The sequence below is a fragment of the Felis catus genome, chromosome D1 (genome assembly GCF_018350175.1).
Source record: "Felis catus isolate Fca126 chromosome D1, F.catus_Fca126_mat1.0, whole genome shotgun sequence".
Lineage (NCBI taxonomy): Eukaryota > Metazoa > Chordata > Mammalia > Carnivora > Felidae > Felis > Felis catus.
Genome location: NC_058377.1, coordinates 22,392,419 through 22,418,707, shown reverse-complemented (window position 1 = coordinate 22,418,707; position 26,289 = coordinate 22,392,419). Strand labels below are relative to the sequence as shown.

Sequence of the window (26,289 nt, the reverse complement as noted above, 5' to 3'; positions counted from 1 at the left end):
CTTCTTATCTCTCCTTTTGTCCACATTAGCGGCCTTAGAGGGACTAGTCAGTCAAATTCTCTCCTTGCTACTCGACGTGTGGTGCCTGGACCAGCAGCACTGACAACCTCGAGTTGCCTGTTAGAAATGCCCCGCCCCAGACCTCGTGAATCAGAATCTGTATTGTGTGTGTGTGTGTACAAGGAGGGCCAAGGAGAGAGGGACAGAGAGAATCTTAAACAGGCTCCGCAGACACGGGGCTCGATCTCACAACCCTGACATCATGTTCTGAGCCGAAGTCAAGAGTCAGGTGCTTAACCGACTGAGCCACCCAGGTGCCCCCAGAATCTGCATTTTAACAAGCTCTCCAGGCAATTGGTATTTGCCTTAAGGTTTGGAGAAGCTTCTCCTCATGGAGGCTGAACCAGGGGAAAGTGCGGAGTGTGGTTAACAGGTGAACGCCATTTTCCTCCCCCAGTGTCCCCTCTTCTCGTCCTTGGGGATGTAGAAACACAGAGGAGGTGCCCTAAGGGCGGACACTTCAGACTCCATTCAGCCCTGATGGCCAAACTCAAGTCCAGGCTCGGCTGTGTGCACGCAGTGAGGAGTACCGGGGAGCCCAGGCCTGTGGGGCACCCTGCTTAGTAGGTAGCAGGTGGGCTTTAACCGAGGTGGGTTCCCTGCAATTAAAGGCCCCCATGTGGGTTTTGCCAAGTGTAATGCGACCAAGTCCTGGTAGGGAAACTCCACTTGTAGAGCCAGATACCGGCCTTCATTTGTGTGGAGTTGAAACAATCCTGTGGGGACAAGCCATTTCCCAAATATTCCCTATCTTCATCTATTTCAGGAGGGAGACAGACGTGGTAACTCAGCAGGAAAAGCTAAGTGTGTTGTGGCCCTACCGTTTGTGGGATAAATTGGCCTTTAAAAATTAAACAGACCTTTCTCGTGCCCACTGGAAGGTCCGGAGGGTGACTCTGGCCAGCCGGCGGCTGGGGAAGAAAAGACGTGGATGGCAGGTGAGAAGGCACATCCTGCAGGTGTCTTAGGAGGAACAATAAACCAGGCTCTGATGGGCACCCGGTCCGTGTGGTGCGTGCTCTGAGTACCCGCAGCGTCCTGCCTCCCACCCCACCCGGTCACAGCAGCATTGGCGGGGGGAGCGGTCTCACCAAAGGCCAGAAGCAGGGAGCACCCCGGGGCGCCCAGCCTCCCTTGCGGCAGGAGCACAAAATGGGAGAGGCAGCCTCATTTCCCCGGAAGCCAGGAGAGGTGACTCCCATCACGGAGTCAGCCTCTGTGATTAGCATGCTCGGAGGGCAGAGTAATTAAATGCTGCTCTTGGAGAAGAGACTCGAGTTCTTGATGGCGCCTGATTATTTCCTTGAGAGGATGAGGGGATAGTCGCTGGGCTTTCTGTCTGGGCCTCCGCTTTCCTCTCCTCCCTTCACTAGGGAGGGGAATCGGAGGCCACTCTACTGACCAGAAAGGTGCCTTGGCTTCAAACCAATGCCTCTCCTTTAAAAGAACAATGAGCCACCTTAGCCCACAGCCCAGCAGCTCCACACCCCGCCCAGGCCCTCATGCATATTCATCCTGCTTCAAAGAGCACAGCATGGAATATGCAAATTGGCCAGGCAGGAGCTGGTTGGCATTTTGATAATAGCTTTGTCTGAAAAACCCCAGAGACACTTGCACATCTACTTCCTCTCTCTCTCCCTCTCTCTGTCTCTTTCCCCTACCCTCGTGTCCCCCTCCTCATTCTCTCTTGTACTCCCAACCTGCCGGAGCCGGGAGGAGCTGCCGGGGTCCGTGCTCCAGTCTGGTTTGTTTCCACTTCATCCTCTCCCATCCCCGCCTCCTCCCACAGAGTCACTTTGGTATTCTCCCCGTGAAGTGTTGCCCAGTCTGACAATGCCCCTGGGCTCCGGGCCTGTCCACTCTGTCTGGGGACACATTCTCTGCCATCTTCCCCAGAGACGAGCCCCCTTTCCTTTGTCCTCCTTCCTCCCCTTCTGACCTGGTTTTGCCCTCACGCTCCACCCGTCCAGCCTAAAAATCTAAGACCCTGGCCTTGCCGTCTGAATGGGAGGGAAGGCATCACTTCAAAGGCAGAAGGAGAGGAGGCTTGGATGTCAGCTGTCATCACTGACAGATCACTGGACCTCCCTAGTTCCTGACCTCACTCAGCCTTCTCTACAACACAGCCAAGCAGCTGAGCAGCCGTCAAGGACAGGACAATGGCCTTGCTGTTGCCCGCTTCTTTATCCCGGTTTTTTTGGTGGTCAACAGCAGCCTCTTCTCTAACAGGAGCTCCCTGGCCCCCTTCCATAGCACAGCTCCTGGAGAAGTATGCAGAGATCCGGCCCCTCCCCCCACCCATCCCCCAAATGTAGCAGGTTCAAGTTAGGAGCTGGTGGGCTACTGGGTAGGTGCTCTGCTGTGGGGGAAGCAGGCTAAGGTTTGGATCTCTCATCGTTGAATGCCATTGCATGTGGGGTCCTTAGAGGACAAAAGCTGAGGCAGGTGCAGGGATGCAGGTACCTCTGAGATTTCAGGGAAGAGGGGGGCCTCTGCCTTTGATCCTGAAGGCCAGCCCTGGTCAAGCTGAGCCTTTATCTCATAGGAGGAATATGGGTTTTGGCCTTGGGTTCGAATCCCAGCTCTGCTACATATTAGTAAATAATTTTTGAGAAAATAATTTCTCTGAGCCTCATTTTAAAAATGGGAATACTAACACTAGTAGTATCGGTCATTCTCTCAGGGTTATTCTGAATACAAGATCTCGCATACATGCTAAACGCTCAATAAATTGTGGCTTTTTACTAGTAAAGCTTGAGGAACATAGAGAAAGGGCTGGACACTGTGGCCCCTTTACTGTTGGGGACCGGATCATGTTTTCAATCCAGCAGGCACAGAGGACCTCAAAACAAAACAAAACAAAACAAGGTATGGGCTATTCCCTGAAAATCAGCCGTACCCCTCCCCCCATCCTGTCTAAATCCTGCTTAGTGGTGGCCCAGTGAGTGCCGGAACCTGCTGATTCCAGAGCCAGTGGCCTCCGGGCACTCCCGGACAAGGACGCAAAGGAGTGAGGCAGGAGTTGGATCATGTCCTGATTCTTCAGCAGGTTCATCCGGGCAGGGGGGCGGGGTGTAGGAGGCGAAAAGTCCAATTGATTTTTTCACTTAGCGAAAAGATTTTCCCTATTTTCACTGCCAAGGCGACAGGTAGGGCGACAGCAGAGGAACCCACAGTCCACCTCAGAGGCACTTAGAGGAGCCTCACATCTGCCTTATGATTAGGCCAGACAGGTGGGAATGTGCGGAGTGGTCCAAGAGGTTCCAGAAAGGCATTTCAGGTCTCCTTAAGTACTGCTCCCACACACCGACTGAGCCTTGAAGACCACATTGAAGCCGTCTGGAGCTTTTCTGCTTCTTCGGACTGTCTCCGATCATGATCTCGGATCACGAGTTGGAGGGTGGCGGGTTGGAGGGACTGCCGTGGCTCTGCGTAGCCATATAGCCTTTCTGCCTGGGTGGCGTTGCTCCCCAAGGCCGGAGGTGGGCGGTAAAGGCAGATGACAATTTACGGTGTGCTGTGGATGAGATTCCAATATGGGGCGAGCAGGTTGGGTTTCCCGACCCTTTCTGGGGTTGAGAAACGATTTTTTCATTCTGGGCTTGGATCCTGCTGTGGGCAAACCTGCCTGGGAGGGGCCATACTCACAGCATCAGGCATTCTCCACCCCCAGCCCCCTACAGGGCACCTGCTCCACAGATCCTGGTCTGAAATCCGAGCCTGAGTGAGGTGGTGGTGGCTCAGAATCGCTGGGATGCTGTCAAAAAGGCACTTACTTTGGTCCCAGCCTGGGAGACTCTGATTTAGCAGACACAGAACAGAATTTGGGCTCCAGCGGCAGCCCCTGCCCTCCCCCCATGGCCGCTCAGCGATTCTAGGTGCCCCGAGCCCACCGCTCCTGGGTGGGGCTGCAGGAGAGGCAAGATGCTGCTGGCCCCCGAGGTGCTTGGGGGGAGATTCCAACACGAGAGCCAAGTTATTCCACCCCCTTTCAAAATGTGACCCCATCAGAAGGGCAGCGAGAAGCGGGAAGGCGGCTGGTTGTTGGAGGCCTGGGCGGTGATGTCAATTTCAGCTTCTCCAGCAGAGATGGGGGCTGTCCAGAGAGTGGAGCAGTCCCCTCCGTGGGGAGTAGCTGGGGACCCACGTCATCATCCACAGGACTAGTTTCATGGAGCATCAGCTGAGAGAAACTTAGCAACCATCTCCTCTAACCCCTCAATGTGCAGGTGAGGAAGTTAACTGAGAGGGTCCCTGTGTGTGAGAGGGAATTGTTAGCGGAGTATTGCCCAAGTCCAGGAGAATCCGGCGCACTTCCTCTCCGCGCAAAGGAGCATGGGAGGTCCACGGGTGGGCGGAGCCAGCCTTAAATGCATTTCGTCTAATGAAAATTTTGCAATACGAGGGGTGAAGCAACCACCCAGAAATTCATGAAACAACAGGTGGATGTGTGATGTAGACACCTGACATGAGTTCTCTGAATAGTACTTGGGTGTAAGAAGATGAAAAAAAATCTGAAAATGAAAAGATATAATAAGGTACACACAACTGAAGGGAATTTAAGACATTAAATGGCTGATTGTAATGAGATGTACATAAATTGTAAGGCTTGTAATGAAATGAAAAAAAAATTCTTGCCTGATAATACTGGGTGTAATGTCTACACCTGAAATAAGTCGTCTCACCGCGCCCAGTGTAATGAGATGCACATAATTCTAAAGAGTGTAATGAGATGAAAAATAAATCACACACTTGTCTTAAAATGAAAGATGTACCAGGATGCACACACCTGACGGGCATTGTCCTAAATGGGCTTGCTTGAATGAGATGCATTTAATTTGCAAGGGGGCTAAATGAGATTGCCCAGAGAGAGTCTAATATAAAACTAGAAGATACGTACACTTGAAAGTGGCATCATAAAATCTGCCTTATCCGTGGGATGGAAATAAGATGCCAAAGTGGAAATGCATGGAGTCTGACACAATCGACATTGTCTGCCAGTCCTTGGTGATCCTTTGCCCCTGCGATGCTGTGCAAAGTGGAATTATCCTGTCTCCCGTCTGAGGACAGAGTAGGCACCTGTGAATCCTACTGGCTGAATCAAGGTCTTGTAGTCTAAATAGCAAGAGGAAGTTAAGGGAGCAGCGATAAACAAGTAATTTCTAAAGGGCAACAGAAAAGTGTTTTCTGAGAGCAGTGTTTTTCAAAGTCCTCAGACCTCTTGCCTTGGAATCTGGGAAAAAGTTGGTCCTGGGACCGAATCTGCATATATAACGAGTAACCCTGGGGAGTTTTATGCCTCGAGGTTAATGTTTGCCTGTAGAGGTCAGGTAGGCAGGTAATATGAATGAAGATGTCTGGATGTAGGCCACAGGGACACTTTGCAATTAAAGGTAGGCGTATCTCCACTTCCACACTTTTTCTCTGATTTTGTTTTTTCAAAGGCAGAGCCTCTCGGACTCCTGTTTTCTCATGCTTGATGGAGCAGTGGGTATAGAGAAATAGTTCCCCCCCCCCCCCCCGCCTTTGTTTTAAGGTGTTTTTTTTTATGTTTATTTATTTTCTTTTAGAGAGAGAGTAGAGAAGAGACAGAGAGAGGGAGACAGAATCCCAAGCAGGCTCTGCTCCATCAGCGCACAGAGCCGACCAACTGTGATCCCACGAACTGTGAGATCATGACCTAAGCGGAAACCAAGGGTCTGATGCTTAATCAACTGAGCCTTCCGGGTGCCCCGAAATAGTTCCCTTCTTAAAAGCAAGCACTCAAATATGGAAGGAAAGTCAAAAAAAGGAAAAAAAAATTAAAAGACAGGGTAGGGGAAGCATAACTAGCCAATGAGCCAACCAAACAGTGACAGCTGGATAAGTGGCAAGTGGCACTTAGCGCCAGTGCTGGGGAGACCACGTGCATGGCCAGTGTTGTGATAACCTGGAGAGCACATCATAAGGGGTAGCGATGGCTCAATTACACCCTGTTGTGGCCTGGTAGGAATACAGGTCCTGAGCTGCAATTGTCTATCTTTTCAACGTTGGCACAAAAGTGCCTAGAAACAATATATGGTCCAAACAAAACGTGTCTGGGAGCTGAATTTGGAAGGCCACGTTTGACCTGACAGTCTTGTTTGCAATTCTGAATGTTAACCTTTGAGGGCACCGTCCTGGGATGAGCTCATATTTTCACCATTAAGGGGACGTTAGCAGCACACATTCAGTCTCAAGTTTCTGCTAGAATGGAAACTCCCTGAAGGCAAGAACTTTGCTGATCACAGCTGTACCTTCCACACCTGAAACCGCCTGAGATTGAGTTGGGGCTCAGTAATATACATCGGATGAATGAGTGAGTCTGGGCAGGCTGTGGTGTGACCTCATCTGGCCCAGGTCAAGGCAGCAGAGGGGTCTCTTGGTCAAGGCAGTGTAGCTCTGGCCATCAGCTGCCCTGAGCAGGAATCTTCCAATCCAAAAGGTCAGCCCTCCTGGGGTCCAATCCTGCCAGTCCAATCCTGCATTTTCCCATTTTCCTTCCTTCCACAGGGATTGTGGCACATCTTGTCCCTGGGATGGATAGGATTTGGGTCGTACACGGAGAGAGAATTTGCTGCCTCCTCATAACACCCCCAAATGATTTAGGAACCCCCCTTTTCATTGGCGGCATGGTGGAAAAACTGGCAGAACTTGATAGAAATACTTAGGAAGGGGCGTGAGAGGCTGGACAGACTACTCTGTAATTTCTTAGAATAGTGTTCCCTAAAGTGTGTTTTGGGCGATCCGAGTATAACTCGAATAGATATTACTGAGGCAGAAAAAGGGAAATAAATCTTGGGGGCAAGATAAACAGGTTTCTTTCCCGCAGGACTCTGCTGAGCCTTTATTCGTAATGTGCCTTACCGAACTCCACCAGCAAAATAGATTATGCAGTTCATCCTAGACTAATCTGGCCGTGGGTTTTTTTATTTGATAGCGCATCTTTTAACAATGTCTTCCTTGGAAACCACTTCTTTGAAAGCGGGCTGGCTTCCTGGCTCTGGGAGGTGAGGCTCTAGCGTCTTCTCGCAGATCTTGAGACTTTCTTGCTGCCTAGAGGCGGGGTCTCTGCAGACTCTCCAGGTCTGACTGGAGGCCTGGGCTCCGTGAGAGAGGTGACCCAGGGAGCGGTCCTCAGAGCTGCGGTGGGTGCAGAGCCATTTTGCCTGTGTAAGCACTCCCTTCCGCACCTTCAGCCTGGCTGGGAGGGTGTCCCAGCCTTTGCGAGAGCGAGCAAGGAACTCCCCACTCCTGCTTCTAAACCGATGCCCTGGACTTCGATCTCACCAACAGTGCCCAGATAAGAAAACCTTGGGACTGAAAGTAAGAAAGCTTGCTTGCTTAGGGGGCGAAGCTGTCCCTAAATTTCCACTTGCCCCAGGGAATACAGTGCTGAGCCCTGGGGTTCAGAGGGCAGGCTCCCCTCTAGGCGCAGCTCTAGGATTAAATGCGGCTGTCAAGACTTCCTCTCCTTCCCGATTCCTGGGACCCGGATGGGCATGTGAGGGCTGGGGGAGGGGCACTGGGGCCACCAGCTTCGAGGATGAAAATCCTCAGAGCCTAGGATGCAGCTGGGAAGAGCAGAGGCCTTGAGGGAGGTAGAGGGTGGTGGAAGAGACCACAGTCTGCGCGCTCCACTGCTATGGGAGAGAACTGCCAGGAGAGGGCAGCGCAGAGCTTCCTCCTGTCTCTCCCTAATCTCTTTGTCTTTCAGCCAGACGCGTAGACAGCGTGTGCCAAATGTGGCTGTCTTCGGGCCCAGAAAGGTAAACTGAGGCCACCCAGAGAGCCTTCTACCTTGTTCCCTTCCATGGGTAGTCGGTTCAACAAGAGGTAGGCTGAGGCTCCAAATTTTTTCCGGTCCGGGGTCCCAGTAACCGCTAACCACAGAAAAAGAACCGCGCACCAGAATTATGGTAGGTAATAAGATTTACTGAAAACTTCTCGGCCACATTCAGTACTGGTTTGGTGGATACATCAGAAGGAGGTTGCATAACATTAGGCAGGTGGAGGGGCTGGAGGAGGATGTGTGGGCACATGTGTGCGGGTGTGCCTGTGCGGGGCAGGTCGCTGTCCAAAGTGGTAGGTGAAAGGGTGTGTGTGTGTGTGTGTGTGTGAGAGAGAGACAGAGAGAGAGAGAGAGAAAGAGAGAGAGAGAGAATAAGAGAGAGAGAGAGAACAAGAAAAATGAAGAAAAGGAAATGTATTTTATCCCACTGCACATTGCAAAAGTCTCACGCCAAAAAAGCTAGACTTTCCTCTACCTATGGCATCAAAAGGGAGTAAAAAATGATTGGATCACCCAGATTATAAATAAGGTTATTTGTTTTTCAAAAATCCCTATTAAAACATTAAATATCAGCTCTTTTGGGGGAGAAATACATTCATCTCAGGGAGACCTCAGGAAAGCGACCATCTTTTTGCTCCACCCCAACCAGGAGGGGGAGGGGAAGCCCCAGAGGGCCCTGAGGGGTCCCCTCAAGTGGAGCCAGGAAGCCACTCGCATCCTGCCACTGAAGGAGATGGCCAACGCACAATTTACAAATGAAACTGCAAGTCCATTAAATTAAATCCAATGGAAAACACACGTGTGACCAGTCCCATCATTCACAGCCAAGGGGTGGAGCAGGAGGGGAGGAGGGGTGCCAATCATGGGGGCCCAGAAGTTGGGTGGGAGGGTGTGAGTTAGGGCAGGTGGTAGAAAGCCTCCTCCTCGAGGGAGCCCCGGTGCCTCCAGCGCCGTGCGTCGTGGTGGTGGCTAGATCAGCGAGACGTGTGGGGTGGGGCACTGCCTGGCTCTGGGCCCTGGCCCACACTTTGGATATTGATGGGAAGAGGGATGTAGCACCTTCGCCAACCCCTGGCTTCCCGTTGGACTGGATGCTTCTTTCCAATGTTTCTTCTGCCTTCTCTGAAGAATGAAGAAGAGAGAATGGGGCTGGTGAGGCCAGCCTGGGAGCAGGGCAACAGCCATGGGGGGGCTGAGGGCTGGAACACCTGGGATAAGACACCATTGTCCTGTTGTTACGGGAGCTGAGCTCTGTGACCACCTGGGGATGGCTGTGGTCCCCAGAGTCACCTTGATATGGCTCCTAGCTCAGGTTGTGCCATCTCCTTGGGTCCTGGAGCCAACCCAGGGGAAGGGATTCCGCTCAACCCCCTATGATCTGAGCCTGCCAGCTGACCATCCATTTTGGGGAGAGAGAGAGAGAAAGAGAGAGAGAGAGAAGGTGGCTGTGGTGGCTCCTACCCTCTCTCCCAAGTCCGTGATTGCCCGTGCCTGAGACAGGTCCTTGGAGATATGAGCGGGAGCCCCAGGGAGCTGTGGTCGGCAGGCCTCAGGGCCTCCCACTCTGCTAGCCACTGGTGATGCGTCTGGGCTCCTCCTGCCCTTGAATGTCTCTCAGAGGAGCTGAGAACCTTCCGGGGGTGGAACCCAGATGCCCTTGACTCTCCCTTTCCTTCTAACTGTGTCCCTGGCAAGGCTCATTCTGTTGAACAGCACCGATCTGCCTCACAGTGCAGGGCTTGTAAACGACTCAAGTCCTTCAGTGGGGGGGGGGGGGCCGTGGGTGCCATCTGTCCTCAGGGATTTGGTGAGTCCAGCTCTCACTCCCGCCTTTCCGTATGGGCTGCTTGACCGGCCCCGCAAACGGAGTCCTCTGCAGTTCTAGGGAAGTGGGGCTGGGGTACTCATTGAAGCTTGGTGGTTTGGGAAGGAGCAGGCGTCTGCTCTGCATTTCTTCAAGCTACTGATCTGGGGAAGCTAGGGCCCAACTTCCTCGGTGCCGCCTGCCCGTGCCCCCCTCCCCCCCACCCTGAAGCCCTCCTGACGACACTCCTCTCCTGCTCGGTGACCAGTGCCAGCTGGGCTGCCAACTACTCCAGGGAGTCACTGTGTTCCAAGCCCAGGTCGCTGACATTTGTCGTCTGAAGCTCGTCGGCCTCCTCCTCCAGCTCCTCTTCCTCCTCCTCTTCCATCTCATCCTCATCCTCTTCTTCTGTCCCATCCAATGAGTCCTCGTGTGCGGCCATCATAGCCTGCTGCATGGCCATGGTGGCATTGTCTGAGGACAGGGACTGCAGGTTGTCCAAGTTAATGGAACCTACGTGAGACAAGAAGGCAAGGGTCAGGCCCAGGAATCTCAGCGTTGGGTAGAGTGGTGTGGACTGGCTCAGGGGGCAGTGGACAATTCCCGGGTATGACGGCCCCTGCCCGTGCACTTGTTGGCCACTCCCCGCCTCATCCTTAGCATCCCTAGGCGCTCCTAGTTTCCATTTACTGAGCATCTTCTATGTAAGTACGTTAAATACCTTGACTTTCTAACAGTTCTGCACCATGGGTGTTATTACCTCCATTCGACAGAGGAGGAAACCGAGTCTCAGACGGTTAAGTTATTAGCTCAAGGTGCCAGTCAGCCAGGAGTTGGCATTCTCTCCTTGGTCAGTCTAGCTCAAAATCTGCTTCTTTCCTCTACGCTTCCCGTGGCAATTGCCCATCGCACGGGAACCTGGACACAACCCTATAGATGCACACGAAGGTATGTACGTGCACACGCACACTTCCACTTCACTTCCCACACAGAGCTGTCTTCACGTGCCAAGCTATAAAATGTCTGGCTTACTGAATTATTCATTGTGCACCAGGCGACCGGCAATTAGAAAAGTGTATATGGAGGGTGTGATGGAGAAGCTGGGAAAACAAAGCTCTTCCTGGCCTCCGTTCACGAGCCAGCTGCCTGCTTCAGTATTTATAGATGGCCCGAGCTCTTGGGGAGCCGTGCAGACACTCATCGGCGCTAAGGAACTTTCGGGAGGGCGTGGGAGGGAGGAGGGGGCTCTGCTGAGCGGTCACGGACTCTGATGACCATGGCCTCCCACTCATCTTTGTGAGGTTGCTTGCGGCTTGTTAAGACATGTGCAAAAACATTCCCTTCTCTCAGGCTTACACACATTCTTTGATGGAGAGCGGGTGGGGCTCATTATAGCGACAGAGCCGCCAGTGCCGCTCAGGCGAGTAGATGTTCAGCCCTTGTGTGTCCAGGAGGCCCGCCCGCCAGCCCCAGTTTAGAGCACACTCATCCCCTGGTCTCACCATCGGGGTTTGTCCCTGGCGCACCGCCCTGCTGCTGCAGCACCCCTGCAGCAATGGAGTTGGGCCAGAATCTTTGGGTGGGCCGGTGCTGCGATTTGATCTTCTTGGCTTTCGGGGCAGGGTCTGGGTTGCTGGCATCAAGCATGGGCTGCAGGATGCGCCTCCGGGCATTGATGAACCTGCCCAGGGGTAAAGGTAGAGACCTGGTTAGTCACCCCGAATTGTGGTGTGTGTGTGTGTGTGTGTGTGTGCGCACACACATGTGGGCATGCGTGCACATATACAGGGAGCGTAGAGCTGCTCCCGGACTTTCAGCTGCTGATCCACCGTATGGAAGACTGGGGTCTGATCTAGGGTGTGAAAGCCCAGCTGGGAGAAGACCCCCGGGCACTGCAAGGCTCACGGAATCACCTGGAGCTTGGTAACCACAAAGCAGCTTGGGAGGAATGCATGAGGAGGGTCAGAAGTCTCTACTCAGGACTGGTCAGGATGGAACAGAGGAAGTAAGAGGCCCCTTAGTCAGAAGCACTAAACTCTGACTTCTCTCCAGAGGGCTCAGAGATCAGATCAGGGGGCCCAACTCTTGGGTCTACTCCCATCCAACCAGACCTCGCTCTCTGAGATTTCCATGACAGCCAAGCCAGACACAGAGAAGGGGAAAACAGATCCCCGTGAGGTCCACAGTCAACTGTCCCTCCCCCTTCCCACTCCCAGCTTTGTAGAATGTTGTAGTTTTTCAGTTTACATAGTTGGTGGGTAGACCAGATGACCACCGGCAGCTCCTCCAGGCTTTTGGATGCCTGCATTCCTGTGTGTCTCTGTACTTATAGGCGGGGCAGGGTTTCCTATTTTTAGCAAGAAGCCTCCAGTGATGTTCCTGACACAATCTCCCAGCAGAGGGCGCTGAGAAGCCGCAGATGAAGCTCCAGGCGGTTGGGTTGACCCTCGCTTTCCGCTTCTAGGCCAACTGGGAGGACCGCTGTGGTAGCTGGGCTGTGCTGAGCTGTCTCTTTTCCCTGCTGTGCATTCCCCTGCCAAGCAAGTGGCCCCGGATCTGAGAGCCTCTGGGTAGGTGATAACTCACCAGTTATTTACTTGCAGGAGCGTGAGGTTTGTCTGGGCTGCGATCTGCCTCTTCTCATCCTCCGTGGGGTAGGGGTGCTGAAATGAGAAGTAAAGGGCTAATGTGGCGGGGCACCTGGTGGTCCCGGGCCCCCTAGAGATCATGCCTACATCACAAGCACTACCCTGGTCCAGGCAGCTCAGAGGTTTGGAAGCCCAAACTGGGACAAGTGCAATGTTTGTTTCCCAAAAGCAATGGGACGAAGGCTTGGGAGAGGCTGTCCCCTGACTGTGGCTCCACATTCAGGGCCACCTGGCCTCAGTCCAGCTCCCCCACAGGGTGGCGGACCAATTGGTTCCCCAAGAGTCAGTACAGTTCAATATTGATAGCTTCCAAGGCACTTTCATATCCTGACTTGGTCCTCACGGCCAACCCCCAGCAGGCAGGTCAAGCATTATTAGTGTTAAGATTGACAACGGCCAATAGGACTATCAGAAGGTGGTAAATGGGTGTATGAACCAATTGAATTTATTTTTATTTATTTATTTTTTAATTTATTATTTTTAAATGTTTATTTATTTTTGACACACACAGATAGAGTGCAAGTGGGGGAGGGGCATAGAAAAAGGGAGACACAGAATCTGGAGCAGGCTCCAGGCTCTGAGCTGTCAGCACAGAGCCCAACACAGGTCTCGAACTCATGAGCTGTGAGATCATGACCTGAGCTGAAGTCGGATGCTTAACTGACTGAGTCACCCAGGTGCCCCATCAGTTCACTTTAAATTAACTGGTATTTACTGAATATCTACTGTGTGCCCAGGTTTATGCAGGCATCCCAGGAGACAGAAGATAAATATAATGATAACTCTAGTTGAATAATACTTGGTAACCTGTCAATTGTTTTCATGCACTAAATTTCATTTAATGGAGCATATCACTAAAATTTTATAAGGTAGCAGGTCAAGTATTGTTATTCCCACTTGATAGACGGAGAAACTGAGCGACTTCTCCAATGTTCCCCCAATGGTGGCACCAGCCTGGAACCCAGTTCTTTTCATTTTGTTCCAGTCTTCTTGCCCTCACTTCATGCTGCCACTTTGTAAGACTGGGTCTGTGTCTTTGTGGGAGTAAGAAAGTGGTGTCCCGGCGCATGTCAGTCCCTGTGCTGTTTACATGTTGGTTTCCCTCTCTTGGATTGTGCTTCATGAGGGCAGAGACCATGTCTTATTAATTTGTCTTATTAATGTATCCCCAGTGCCTTCCACGTGCAAATGACATGCAAATGACTGCTGAGGGAAAGAAAGCAGAGACAAAGCAATAGGCGTGGCGGTTTGGGTAATGGTCACCATAGGAGGTTCGAAGGAGTGATGGGAAGGCTGCACAGGTCACATTAAGAATGGGAAGTTTGGGGTGGTGGTGGAATAGGGGTCCTTCTGCATCCCACTTACTGGGTGGGGAGCCACATGGTAACTGGGTCTCTGGGTCTTTGTGTCTTTTTCAGGTCCCCGCACCACACCCCGTACCCAGTAGGCATGCAGTAAATGTGTGATGACTGCCTGGGCGGGTCAGAACCTTGTCCTGAAGTGAAGGGAGATCTGGGGTTGGCGGGGGGGCTCTGTCCAGCTTCCATAAGCCAGGACCATTTTTCACGATCAGGGTGGCGTTAGAAAGTGGTGTTTGGGCATTCTGGAGTCCCAGAGGCTGGGACTCAGAGTCTGGCTCTGTCACGACCTGCTATGAGTTCTTAGGCATGTCCCTTAACCCCCCAATCATAAAGTCATCTAACGATTAAACGGAATGATACTCGTCAAGTGCTCTACAGGAAGGAGGTGGCTCTTCACACTAGTATTATGGGATGGTGTTGGCAAGGTGCTTAAAGCTGTCTAAGGAATGAGTGTGCGAGCAACAGCCTTGGAAGTGCTCTCATTATCAGCGACAGAGGAAAGCAGTTGGCCTCAGCACCCCCTGACTGAAGCAGTGAGGGTCACGTGTTGTTGTAATTCACACCTCTGACCCTGACCGCCATGCCGGGGCAGCCGTGCCTTGTGATTCATACAACATTAAGATTCTAACAAGCAGGACAACACATCAGCGTCACAGGAGCCAAGTTCATCCTACCTGGGAAGGAACAGAGGGAGGTGGGAGGAGAGACTGCAGGCCCCAGGGGTAGGGGAGCAGGGGCTCTATGCTTCTGACACCTTCTGAGGAAGGGGCAGGGCCCAAGCCCTACTTTCCTGCCCCGTGGAGTTCCAATTCCCCTACTCATGATAAGGAGCCAAGCGGCCTCCCTGTCCATGGCCAGGTGGACTGAGAACACAGCAAACTACGGCATCTTTCCGGCCTTCCCAGGCTGCGCCAGGCCCTTTCGTGCCTTCTTGACCTTGCACGTGCTGTTCCCTCCACTGCAAAGCTCCTTCTCCCACTTTCCCACTGTGTGTGTTCCTGAGCTTCTGGGAAGACCTGTCACAGATCAGATTCTCTGTGAGGCATTTCCCACCTTCCCGGGGCAGAGATCGTCACCGCTGTTTGAATAACTATATTATCGAATATTATTGAATTCAATAACAAATTCCCACATAGTGGGCATATTCCACCTAGAGGGTATATAGCCCGCCATATGGTCATATGTCTCCCTAAGATACCGAGAGTTGTTCTCAGGCAGGAACCTGGTCTTATCAGACAATGTATCTCCACTGTCCAGCCCGGTAACAGGCAGAGTAGATGTTTGGTGTCTGTGTATGGAACACAGGAGTGAACCAACACAAGAAGGAGATGGCCAACTTGGTTCCTGAGCAGAGCAAGGCTGTTCCTGCCAGCTGGGCCGGTTCATCTGCCCACAAGTGGTGGGGGGCTCCAGTGTCTTGGGTGCTGGCAGTGAAAGGTACCTGGCTGTAAGAGCTCACAGCGTAGAGGGAAGAGCTACAGGCACAGGGGGAAGAAACCTCTATTAAAGGGCAGTGTGTTGGTTCCCATTGAGTGGGAAGAGAAGGGTGGGCTGGGCTGGTCAGGGAGGACATCCCGAGGGAGGTGAGACTTTAGTTGGACTTTGAAGAATGGCCAAGCCATTCTAGCAAAGGAGGGGATCGGCATTTCAGGCAGGGGACTTGCACCAGGATTTACATTTAAGCCAGTCGGATGCAAATCTCTTCCACTATTGAAGACCTCCAGGGCAGGAAATCCTTCAGCCTCTCATGGAAGGATAATGTTTGCTGTCTCTAAGGAGGTTCCTGGTGCAGGCCTCTGTGCTGAGTGGATGTCATAAATCCATAGATTAACATGCTCCCGTGTAATGGAGAGGGTAAGAGGCAGTGTCACGGAAACTGGCTGGCTGTTCTCTTATGGATAAAGATATAAACCTCTCATCCTCCCACATTGCAGGTGCCACCACCCAACCCTCCTGGAACCAGTATCTCAGGAGGCACGTGGTGGAGGCCATGGGGTGAGTGGCAGCTTTGGCTCAGCTCTGGGGACAGGTGTGCCGGCCAGAACATTCCTGGCTCCGCATCTGAGTTCTCATGGGAGCAGTCCAGCTCGGACACGCCTCAGACCAGATGATTCCTGAGGACAGAGTCAAAATAGTCCTGAGCCCTGGACAGACCTCGATTTGGTCAGTGCTACTTTTAGCACAATTGGAAAGGCTCGGGGCCAAGGACGGGAAGAGGAATCAGATGAGATCGTGGTAAGCCATCAAGCCACAGTAGCTGTTCTCTGATCGTTATTTGGAAGAACTCCTTTGGAGCTGGAGAGGGAAGTGGCAGCCGCTTTCTGGAAGTACATAATCCTTCCTTGAAAAAGAGATACAGAACGGACCAGAAAATGACAGATCCTTCTCAGGGCCGGCATGGAGGCTTGCACAACTAGGCCGAGCTGCCTGGTGGAAAGGAGCTTGGCCTTTGGAGAGGTCAACTCCTGCACCCAGCACTTACCAGCTATGTGAGCTTGGCAACTTGTTCTAGGTTTTCCATCATTAGCTTCCTTGGCTTAACGTGGAATTAACAAAAGAGTGCGTCCCTCTTGGACTTGGGGGCTGATCTAATGAGATAATGCAGGTAGAGCACGTGCGCTCCAGGGACTCAATCCGTACCACGTAGCGAGACCCCCCAGACAGCACGGAGTCAACTGTTGAGTCTCCAGGGAAGGGAACTGCAGCATTTACTCAGAGGAGCTGTTTCATGGCGCCACAGCTGCCGTCAGGAAGTCCCTCTGAAATCTGACCTACACTCTTTCCCGCCTCTCTCTGATACCTCGCTTTACGGCCTCCTAACTCAGGTCTCATCTGGCCTAAATTGAAGCTAAAGGCACCTTTCGGTTGGAAGAGTGAGTTCCTCCTGGGGTTCTGGGCCAGAAAGAAGTGTGGCCAGGGATGGTTCATAGGTCCCTGACCACTTCTTGCACCCCGAGACTGTCCTTCCACCTCCTAGCCCGGGCACATAAGCGTGAGGCCGGCCAGTCACCGAAGGACATCACACAGGAAGTGGGAGACTGCCAGTGCCAGTGGCCTTGTGCTGTCGGTGAAGCAGGGCTTGGAGCCAGTTTTCCATCCCCCCTTTCCCGCCATGACTGGCACCGCACTCGTGTCCACGACAGCCCTCTTCCCTTCTCCTTCCTGACCAACCTTGGGCGCGTGCCCTGTGGCAGCCCCAGTTCTGTGGGCGTGGCCTTGCTCTAGGAGGGTCAGATGCCAAGTGAACAGAGGCAGTCAGGATGGTGGGGGTGGGGGTCCCTGAAACAACCCCGTTTCATCACATCGGAGATGCCACCGACGGCGGGGTGCATCCTGATTTCAGAGAGGCTAAGTGGGGGAAAACCTGAGCCTTTTAGAATGGAGAGGAATTTCTCTTTCTACTGTAATTGACCTTGTGCAGACCTTCCTTTCTTCTTTCTCTCCTTTTTACTCCCTTCCCCCTTATAGTTGTACACACACACGGAAAAGTACAAAGAACGAAAACGTATATGGCTTTATATAATATCACAAACACCAGTGTGACCACCACCCGGGTGAAAAAATAGGATGCCACCAGCACCCAAAAGCCCCCTTTGTGCCCCTTCCCAATCACTACCCCCAAAAGATATCGTCCCCAAAGATAACTTGATTTTTATGGTTTTCTTGCTTTCCTTTGTAGTTTTGCTATCTATGTCTCATCCTTAAACATCGTGGTTTACTTTCGCCTGGTTTCTGGACCCTATGTAGATGGAATCAGACAGCATGCAGTATTTCACTCCACAGTAGAGTTGTGAGATTCATGTACGGTTGTTCTGCATAACTGTACTGTTCATTTTCATTGCTGTATAGTATTCCCTTGCGAAAAAATCTGCCACCTCCCAGTTCCTCACCCTCCCGCAATCTCAGAACAATTCCCCCTCCCTCTGCTGTCTATTTCAATCCCTCCTTCACGTTGCAACAAGACCGGTCCTTCCTAACCCGACCCCAGTCCCTCATGCCTGCTCGGACTCCTCTCCCATGGGCACCAGCGCTTACCCTTCCCAGGGTTCCATGCGCTACATGGATGAGTTGCTTAGTTGTCTGTAACCCAAACCAAACATGCTGCCTGCTTTTGAGGAAAGGGACCCCCACCTTTCTTTCCACTCCAACCTCATCCATGCTAAAGAAAATGCCTGGCCCACAGTAAGTGTTCAGTATGTATTTGTGGCCTGGATGATCATAGCAACCTAAGGGGGTAAGTGGTGGTTACCACCCTTCCCTGTGTGTCCTTGAGAGTGAAGAAGAGTGGGAGAGAGTGGGGAGCATCAGGGATTCAGACTTCCCAGGAATTCTAGCTAGACTCAGGCTCCCTTACTTACTCAAAGGGCCGTTCCTTTAAGTGATTGTTCCATGCATGTTTGTGGGGAAAGAGAGGGGGACTGGGGGCCTTAGGGTCCATGGGGGCACACCGGCCAGCTTTCTAGAGGAGTCTTGGGGGCAGCATGGTGTGAAGTAGGTAAAACGTGAACTCTAGAGCCAGGCTCTCTGGCTTGGAATCCTGGTCTCTCACCAGCCCAAGACCTTGGGCTTGTGACTCGGGTTCCTCTTCTGTCAACTGGGGGAAAGATTTCCACCTACCCTGAGGTGGTAATAAGGACTGAGTGAGTTACTGTTTGAAAAGTGCTCAGAAAAGTGCCTGGCAGCCTGGCACTCTGTGAGTGTTTGTTAAATCAATCAATCAATCAATCATGAATAAAATCAATCTGCTGCTTGGCACACGTGGTTCCGTCTCTGGGAAAAAGCCACAGGTTGTTTTTTCTGACACATGGCAGGAGCTCCCGGCAGCCCCTTCTGCGCATGTAGAGATGTGCTCTTTTTTTTTCCAAATGGTTTTATCTCCTGGATTCTGGGACTGCTCCAGTCCCTGTGCACACACGATGGGGTATTTCCCCCGAACGTGGGCCTCAGGCTTCTTGGGGGATGCTGTGAGGTTGTAAATCTCCCCTGGCCATTTTTCAGGTGGCATCTTTGAGAGCTGCAGGCTCCCAAAGGGAGGGTCCTGGGACACAGTGCACGCCAGTGGTCTCTTACCCCCCACCCCCCGACTTCTCTGATGGGCTCCATCCAGCCCTGCGGCTGTCCAATCTATTGTCAACAAGGTCCCACCTTTAATGGAGACCACCAATCTCACCTCCTCCCCTGGGACTCACTGCTGCTGAAGCAACCAGTGCGGCCCATGCCCTGGGACTACAGCTGCCCCAGGGCACGCCTCCAACACTCTCTGTCTGTCCTGGGGGAGTTGGAGGGCAGCTTCAACTGTGCCCTCTCCATCCCACATGAAGGGTGGGTGTGAGAAAACAGTGTCACGTCACTGGCAGGAATCCAAGACCTAATGTTTCTCTGGCACAGAGAGATGAACGTGTCAAGACATGGCTGGCCTGACTTCTTCTAGCTCCTGATGTACCTTCTACTGAAGCTCTACAGGTACAGACGCCTGAGCAGCATGGGACAGACAAGTCATGGCACGACAAAGAGCCACACAGTTCCCCATCCTCCGGGGGAGTGAGTAAGGGGAAAGGAGGATTTCATGCTCATAACACTAGAAGGAGGGGTCACTCTCTTTGGTCAACAATAATCACAGGCCAGACAGGGGGCACTGATGGTCAGTGGGGAGAGAATTCTTACCCGAACAACTCCTCTTTCTCTTTCTACCCAATCCTAGATCCTAGCCACCCTTCCAGGCCTCACCCAAGTCCCAGTTCCCCCACTGAACCTTAACTTGGTTCATCAGCCTGTGGGGCTTGTTAAAAACCAACATCTCTGTATTGCACAGAGCCTTCGAAATTTCTGAGACCAGCTCTCCCACTGGGCAGGAGTCCTTGATGCCAGTGCTCTCGGCGATGCACCCCAACAACTTACAGGTGTGCCGGGATAGTGCCAAGGTGGCTTGGTGGGGTCTAGGGTGGTGGGAGTCCCCTGGCTGGTCTCCAGCTACAAGCAACGTAGTTGGTTTACTGTCATTTTCTGTGTGCACCATCTCGGAAAAGGTGGGGAAACGTGGCTCTGCGGAGCCAATGGACACGGTGCAGCAGCCCTTTGCGCTGATGGTGGAGAAGGTCTTTCTGTTGAACTCAAGTCTCCTCCCTACTCATCCAGAGAGCCTACACTGTCCTCTGAAGTCACACAGGGGCCTCTAGCACTGCCTCTCACTTCATGACAAGAGCTACCCACCACGCATGGGATGTCTATAGTTTTTGGTTAACTTTGAACACTTACTCTGTCAAAGTACCTGCCATGTATTCTCATTGAATTTTCTAGGCACCTATAAAACGGGCATCCTTCTTCACATTTCACGCATGAGAAAAACTAAGCCCAGAGGGGTTAAAAAAAACTGGCTCCAGGTTATACAAGCAGTGAGTGTCAGAGCCAAGACTCGCACCCCCTGTATCTTTAACCACGTCCACTCCACCTCTGGGCTCGACCATCTGTCAGGCACTGCGCTTTTTAACATATTATTGATCATCTTCACCACAGGCGGGTATTATTGTCTCCACTTTATGAAGAGGAAATTAACATCAGAGATGCTAGTTGACCTGTTCAAGGTCATATGGCAAGTACAAAATGGAGCTGGGATCAGTCCCAGGCCTGTGTACCTCCAAAACCCTTGTTCCTTATAAGGAACACATCTTTTCTACAGACTGAACATCCCCAGTCCTCTTAACCAATCATCATATGACACGTTTCCTGTTAGTCATTTGAACAGACATTTCCCCATCCTGACCGCTCTTCTCTGGACACAACTTGCCAAAGGACCTTTTGAAATGTGATCCTCAGTACTGGACACACTAATCCGGATGTGTCTGACCAACACAGATGGTCAAACTCCTCTCACCTATACTGAGGCCTCCGTTCTCGGACCCCTGGAGTACGTGTGTGTGTGTGTGTATGTGTGTTAGCGCTTGATTACATCATGGGTTGACCACTCTTGGTTTCTGTGTATACTTTATCCCCCAGTTAAATGACCAGTCCCTTGACTGCGGAAATCATGTCTCATACCTGAAACTTAGGTGTTGGTGGATAGATACGATACTTGGAACTTGGATTACTATTTCCCCCTAGAATCAAGTTATTTTGTTTTAACAGCTAGCTTTCCAGGCTAGCCCCAAAGGCCGATTTAGTTAAAGATCTGTGTTCTGGTGGAAGGGAGCCCACAGAATTCAGGGACAAACAAGAGATCTCACTGTAATTTGAGGCGGCAGACTAGACCTGAGTAAATTCTGAGATGGTAAGCACAGACTTGGACCTCCTTCCTTTCCCTGCTGGCACTTCTGAGCACCTTTTCTCACCAGCCCCAGGACCCTCGTGTGACCCTGTGGTCAGCTTTTTGAATCTGAGGCCTCTGGCTGCTGGGACTTCAGGGTCAAATCTCCTGAAACTATATTCATGATGATGCAGATAAAACTTTCATCAGATTCTCAAAAGGTCAGGGACCTCAAAGAATCTGCTAGAAACAGAACAATTGCTAGAAACCTTTTCCCTGGCATGCCAGCCTGGTTTGCCTCCTCAAAATACTGTGTTAAAAAATGTCCTATCTTCATTTTCTACCACTAACAAGCATTGGTACTCCTCCCATGAAGTGGATCTTAGCCGAGTGGGAGTAAAACAGCAAGCTTTGGAACTAATTCATACTAAGCTGTGAAGGAATGATGGCGTCCCGGTCTCTCTATAGGCATCTGGTTTTGACAGGGATTGGATACCTTTAAGTGGACATCTGATGAGTGGAATTTCAGATAGTGTGACACAGTTAAAGGAAAAAAGTAGCAGACAAGATATTCTGGAACAAAAATGGTCTTTTTAAGTTCCTCCGATTTTGCTTTTCAAGTTTTCTTACTTTTCCCTACAGATTCCCTAGAAGTGTTGAGATTTCTCTCAGCTCTTTCTGAGACAGGGCAGGTTATGGGGACTCCCGGAGGGAGACGGGTGGCCTTTGCAACAATGGCGGTGTCTGTATCAGGACAAAGTACTGTCACATCTATCATCTTACTCTACCCTCGCTACGACGCTGTGAGCTGGATATTGTCATTCCCATTTTAGAGCAGAGGAGACTGAGGCCTGATGGGGTTAAGCAACTTGCCCCAGGTACCCCTGGCTGGGTAGAAGGGGTATGACACTCACATCCAGAACCATGCCCATTCCATAGACCACGCATTCTTCCTGTTTGTAAGAGACATCACCGTTTTCTAAGTCAGCTGTAGACGGATCCTGTTAGTGGGTCTCTGACAGGGACAGATGTATAATTCCTTGGGGCTTAATACAATGGTAGGCACAGGGAAGGTGGCAAGGCACACGTAGAGTATTTGTTGAGTAACTGAAGATAACGCCAAGGCACAGAAGCTACAGCTGGATTTCATGTCCACACCCTCTCCTTGGTCAGGAGCCCATATGCAGGGCACACGGTGTACCCATGGATGCAGCAGCCTGTTTCACCCAGCGGGGATAAGCCCAGCATGGAGGGTTCCGGTGCTGTGGGTGAGAATAGCTGGGGATCTGACAAAGACTCACTAAGATAAGGACGGGCTCGGATCATGTAGAGTATGGGAATGTTCATAGCAGCATTATTCGGAGGCCAAAAAGTGGAAACCACCCAAATGCCTACCAACTGATGAGTGGATAAACAAAATGTGTTCTATCCATACAATGGAATACTGTTCTGCCATAAAACAGAGGAAGCATTGATACGTATCACAATAGGGATGAACCTTGGTTACATTCTGCTGCGTGAAAGAAGCCATACACAGAAGACCACACATTTTATGATTCCATTCATGTAATATCTGAAATAGGCCAATCCTCAGAGAGCGCAAGTGGAATACTGGTTTCTAGGGCCCAGGAGCAGTAGTAGCTAATGGGTACAGAAATTGTTTCAGTGATGAAAATATTCTGGAATTTGTTAGTGGTGATGACTGTATAACTCTAAATATACTAAGCATCTCCAAATTTAGTTAAAAAGGGGGTGAATGATATGGTATATAAATTACATTTCAATTAAAAAAAAAAAACCAACCACCAAGAGAAGTCTGCTGGTACATTTTATGCTCTCAGCTTTTGTGACATCATCAGACTTCGGACGAGGGCCCCGGAGAAAGGCCCTCCAGCTGCGCGTGGCCAGGTGGAAAGGCAGCCACCTGGGACACAGGGTCGGGTGAGATGGCTGTGAGCAGCGCACAACTGTGACCCTGGCTGGATGCCACACTGGCGCTGTGAATGTGATGGATGAAGAAGGGAGAGGAAAGGAAGGGAGGGTGAGGCGGCCTCGCTGTGTCTGGAAACTAAGGCTGGCATATAAAAGTCCTGCATCCCACCCCCCACCCCCAGGACAGAGCTCTCTGTCTCCACTGAGAGCCTCTGCTCGCAGCGTCTGTTACTTCACCTAGACTTGGCATGGGAGCCCAGAGATGCTGTGGTGTTTCTTGGGCCAATGCAGAGGCAGTGTAGCCTAGTGGGTGACGTATTAGAGCTGCGAGGCACCACAGACCTGGGCTCAAATCCCGTGAGATATTGGGGGATAGGTTCCCTCCTTTGAGTCCAGTTTTGTTATTGGATATGAGGATATCCAATATTGGATATGAGGATATACTGGATATGAGGATAACTGGCTGGGTGGATTCAATGAGATGATGTCTGAAGATGCTTCGCATAGATCCCCCGCCCTGCAGGGGCTGCTGGGGCTTGGTTTCTTCTCTGGGACCCCCCCCTCCCCGACATGCAGAGAATATTCTATAAAGTTCTTCAGTGGCAGTAGCACAGAGAACAGTCATGTTTTGGGTGGAGATGAGCAGAGTGACCCGGCAGGGCCAGGGGTGCTAGGATCTTGAGAACAGGGGGTGGGGGCAGAAGCTGGGCAAGGAGAGCGGAGCCTTTCTCTCCTTCCTCCGTGGAGAGGACCCTCTGCTGGGGTTTCTCCCCCGGCCTGGGTTTGCTATGGAGTGATTGCTTCCAGCAGGAGTCTGGCCTCTTTCAACCAAAAGCCAATAGTAAGAAAATATCACTGGATTCTTTGGGGACCCAAAAGCAAGCGGCTAATGGATGAAACCTTCCCAATCTCACTGCAGCCTCACAGCAAAAAAGGCTCTGGGGGGAAAGTCCCAGTTCAGGAGCATTCTCTCATCTGAATCTATTTCTGTAGCTGCTAATGCCACACAACAGTGGAAATGACAAGAAGCCTCACACACAGGACGAAAGGAGTCAAAGAATACGAGCTTCTCCCCGAGGGAAAGAAGACAACAGAAAAGACTAGTATTTATGACAGAAGTTTTAATGGACAATCTCTACTAATCGAGACTGTGGATTTAGCATATGCTCTCCATCTCTTCTGCAACCCAGGTGAACTAATGTCCACATTGTCCTGGATGCTCCAGGTGAACAGGCTACTGTGTAGAATGTTCATTAGACAATAGTATCTGCTTCTCAGGAAGTTGGCAGTGTTTGTATCCAGACTGGTTTACTCCGTCTATACGTGCTAGTGTAATCATGTGATTTAATTAACTATTCTGTAAACCAATACCATCGAAGCGCAAAAAGAAGGTTATTCTTGCTAAGAAAACTAAGTGGGATGCTTTGGAAAGATTCGAGATTCCGATTTCCTTAAAAATGCCACATAGTTAGGATCGGTGAGGCAAATTTAAGAGGCTGGAATACATAACAAAAGTCTAGAAAGATCCCGTAGCCAGATTACTTCCCAGACATCAAAGTTCTTATTGATGTTAAATAAGGATGGAATTTATAGATGTTCTACTATAGGAGAGGTCTGTGCTGGTAAAAGTATGACCCTTAATCAGAAAAAGATCTTCCCCCCTCTATCAGGACATTTGCAAACCAATGTGTGTGCATATATTCTACATTAAAATAAAATGTATCTTTTTGTTCTTATTTATTTTTTAATTATTTTTATTTTTGAGGGAGACAGTGTGAGTGGGGGAGGGGCAGAGAGAGAGGGAGACAGAGGATCCAAACTGGGCTCTGCACTGACAGCAAACAGCCCCATGTGGGGCTTGAGCTTACAAATGGCGAGATCATGCCCTGGCCGGAAGTTGGATCCCAGCCGACTGAACCACCCAGGCGCCTCTGAAATGTATCTTTTTAATGGCTGTTCCTTTCTTCAGCCAACTTTTCCAATTAAGCCATCAACAAATGGGTTGTCCCCACTGTACCGGATAGGAGAACGTCTACTGTATATTGAGATCTGTCCTTTTTCACACTTTTTTCTACCCTATTTTCCTAAAACTTGAACAGCTACTCTATGCCCGTAAGGCATTACCGCAGAGTTGTATCTCCCAAGAGCTACAGTCTCAGAGTTGTTCCTCAAAGTGACAATGAAAACAAAGGCGGTCTTCGAGTGATCAAATATGTTTGGGGAAATCTTCCAATCATGACCCCTCTTGCACATTCACTAAGAATCAAGAACTGAGCTAATCTTTGTATAACCCAGGTTTTCCCCAACTCATTTAACCTGTCTTGGGAGCAACACCTGTAACATCCTATAAAGGTACACACTTTGGGAAGCAAATCTTTAGGACCCACAGGAGTATGATCTCTATCCTGGAGTAATTTACAATTGAGTCAGAGAAAGGAGACATGGAGATTTCACACATACACATATATACGCAGAACAGGCCAGTAACGGAATTCTTCAGTATATTTTTAGGGTCAAAAGATGGCAAAATCAGTAAGTGTTATAGATCAGAACAACAGATCAGCCGTCCACCTCTAATTTGCACAAATTGTGGGCCCGGGTCTCAAAAACTTGCTCTTAGTCCTAGACTAAATCCTTGCACTGTTCTAGAAAGTTCAAAGAGGATTCACATTTCTCAAATGTGACTATGTACCAAGGTTGGCTCTATATACATGTGATCTCATTTAATTTTTCAAGCATGAGAAATGGGTATTATCTTTTTTCAAAGAAATAGACTCCAAGAGATTGCACAGCTGGGGGCAGGACCTCAGTTCATGCCCCTGTGTGTCTGTCTTGAAAGCCTGTCTTCTTTCTGCTGTGCCCCCCTACCCAGTCTTCATAGCCTCTCCTGAGCTGGGGTTTGGGGGCATGTGCGTCCACCTGTGTCTGGGTAGCCAGGCTGATCCATGGCCCAGACTGGGCCTGCAGGCGACAGCTGTGCCGTGCTGTGTCGCTAGAGCCTGAACATCTCCCCATCCCTTCCTTCTCCGGTCCAGAGGTTCTGAGTTGTGACTTTTTTAAAGGGCTAGGGGTCACTCCCTTGTCCTCTCCTGATGGCCGCTGTGAGGAAGGCATTAACCGAGGGAGGACTTTGCCAATATTAAGTGCTTTATTAATAGTATCCGCACTGAGTGCACTAGGAGCTGGAGAGGGTCCAGGGTGGGAGGGTGTGGGGCAGAAAGTCTTACTCATGCTTTTCAGCAAGCCCTCTCAATGGTTCCCAGTTCCTTTTGTAGAGCCGATCTGGGTCTTTCCTCCCCCTCTTCTTTGTGCTCAGTGACTACTCCCCCTCTTCTCCACCTCTACTTTCCCGCCATCCCCAGTCTGGCTGGAAGTGGCCATGGAGTGGAAAGAAACGACCCTAAGCTGTAGAGGGGGGTTCAGCAGGAAGGGGG

General features: G+C 50.9%; 1 protein-coding gene and 1 long non-coding RNA gene across 13 annotated transcripts in view; one reads left to right on the top strand and one right to left on the bottom strand.

Moving 5' to 3' along the window:
• Window positions 1-7,992: 7,992 nt before the first annotated feature.
• Window positions 7,993-26,289, bottom strand: part of PKNOX2 (PBX/knotted 1 homeobox 2) — a 316,891-nt gene continuing 298,594 nt past the window's right edge. For 11 of the 12 annotated variants that reach the window (XM_045038500.1, XM_023239270.2, XM_023239269.2 and 8 more), the window contains 3 exons: window positions 12,261-12,337; window positions 11,177-11,355; window positions 7,993-10,187 (listed from right to left, as the gene is read on the bottom strand). In XM_045038500.1, the coding sequence (XP_044894435.1) occupies window positions 9,961-10,187; window positions 11,177-11,355; window positions 12,261-12,337 (483 nt within the window). In that variant the 3' untranslated portion in view covers window positions 7,993-9,960. The remainder of the gene's footprint in view (window positions 10,188-11,176; window positions 11,356-12,260; window positions 12,338-26,289) is intronic. The other variant, XR_002736140.2, reaches the window with a different exon arrangement.
• On the top strand, window positions 22,738-24,591 carry LOC109491866. Its single transcript, XR_002145430.2, has 2 exons — window positions 22,738-22,964; window positions 23,849-24,591. It is a non-coding gene; the product is annotated as an uncharacterized LOC109491866 (long non-coding RNA).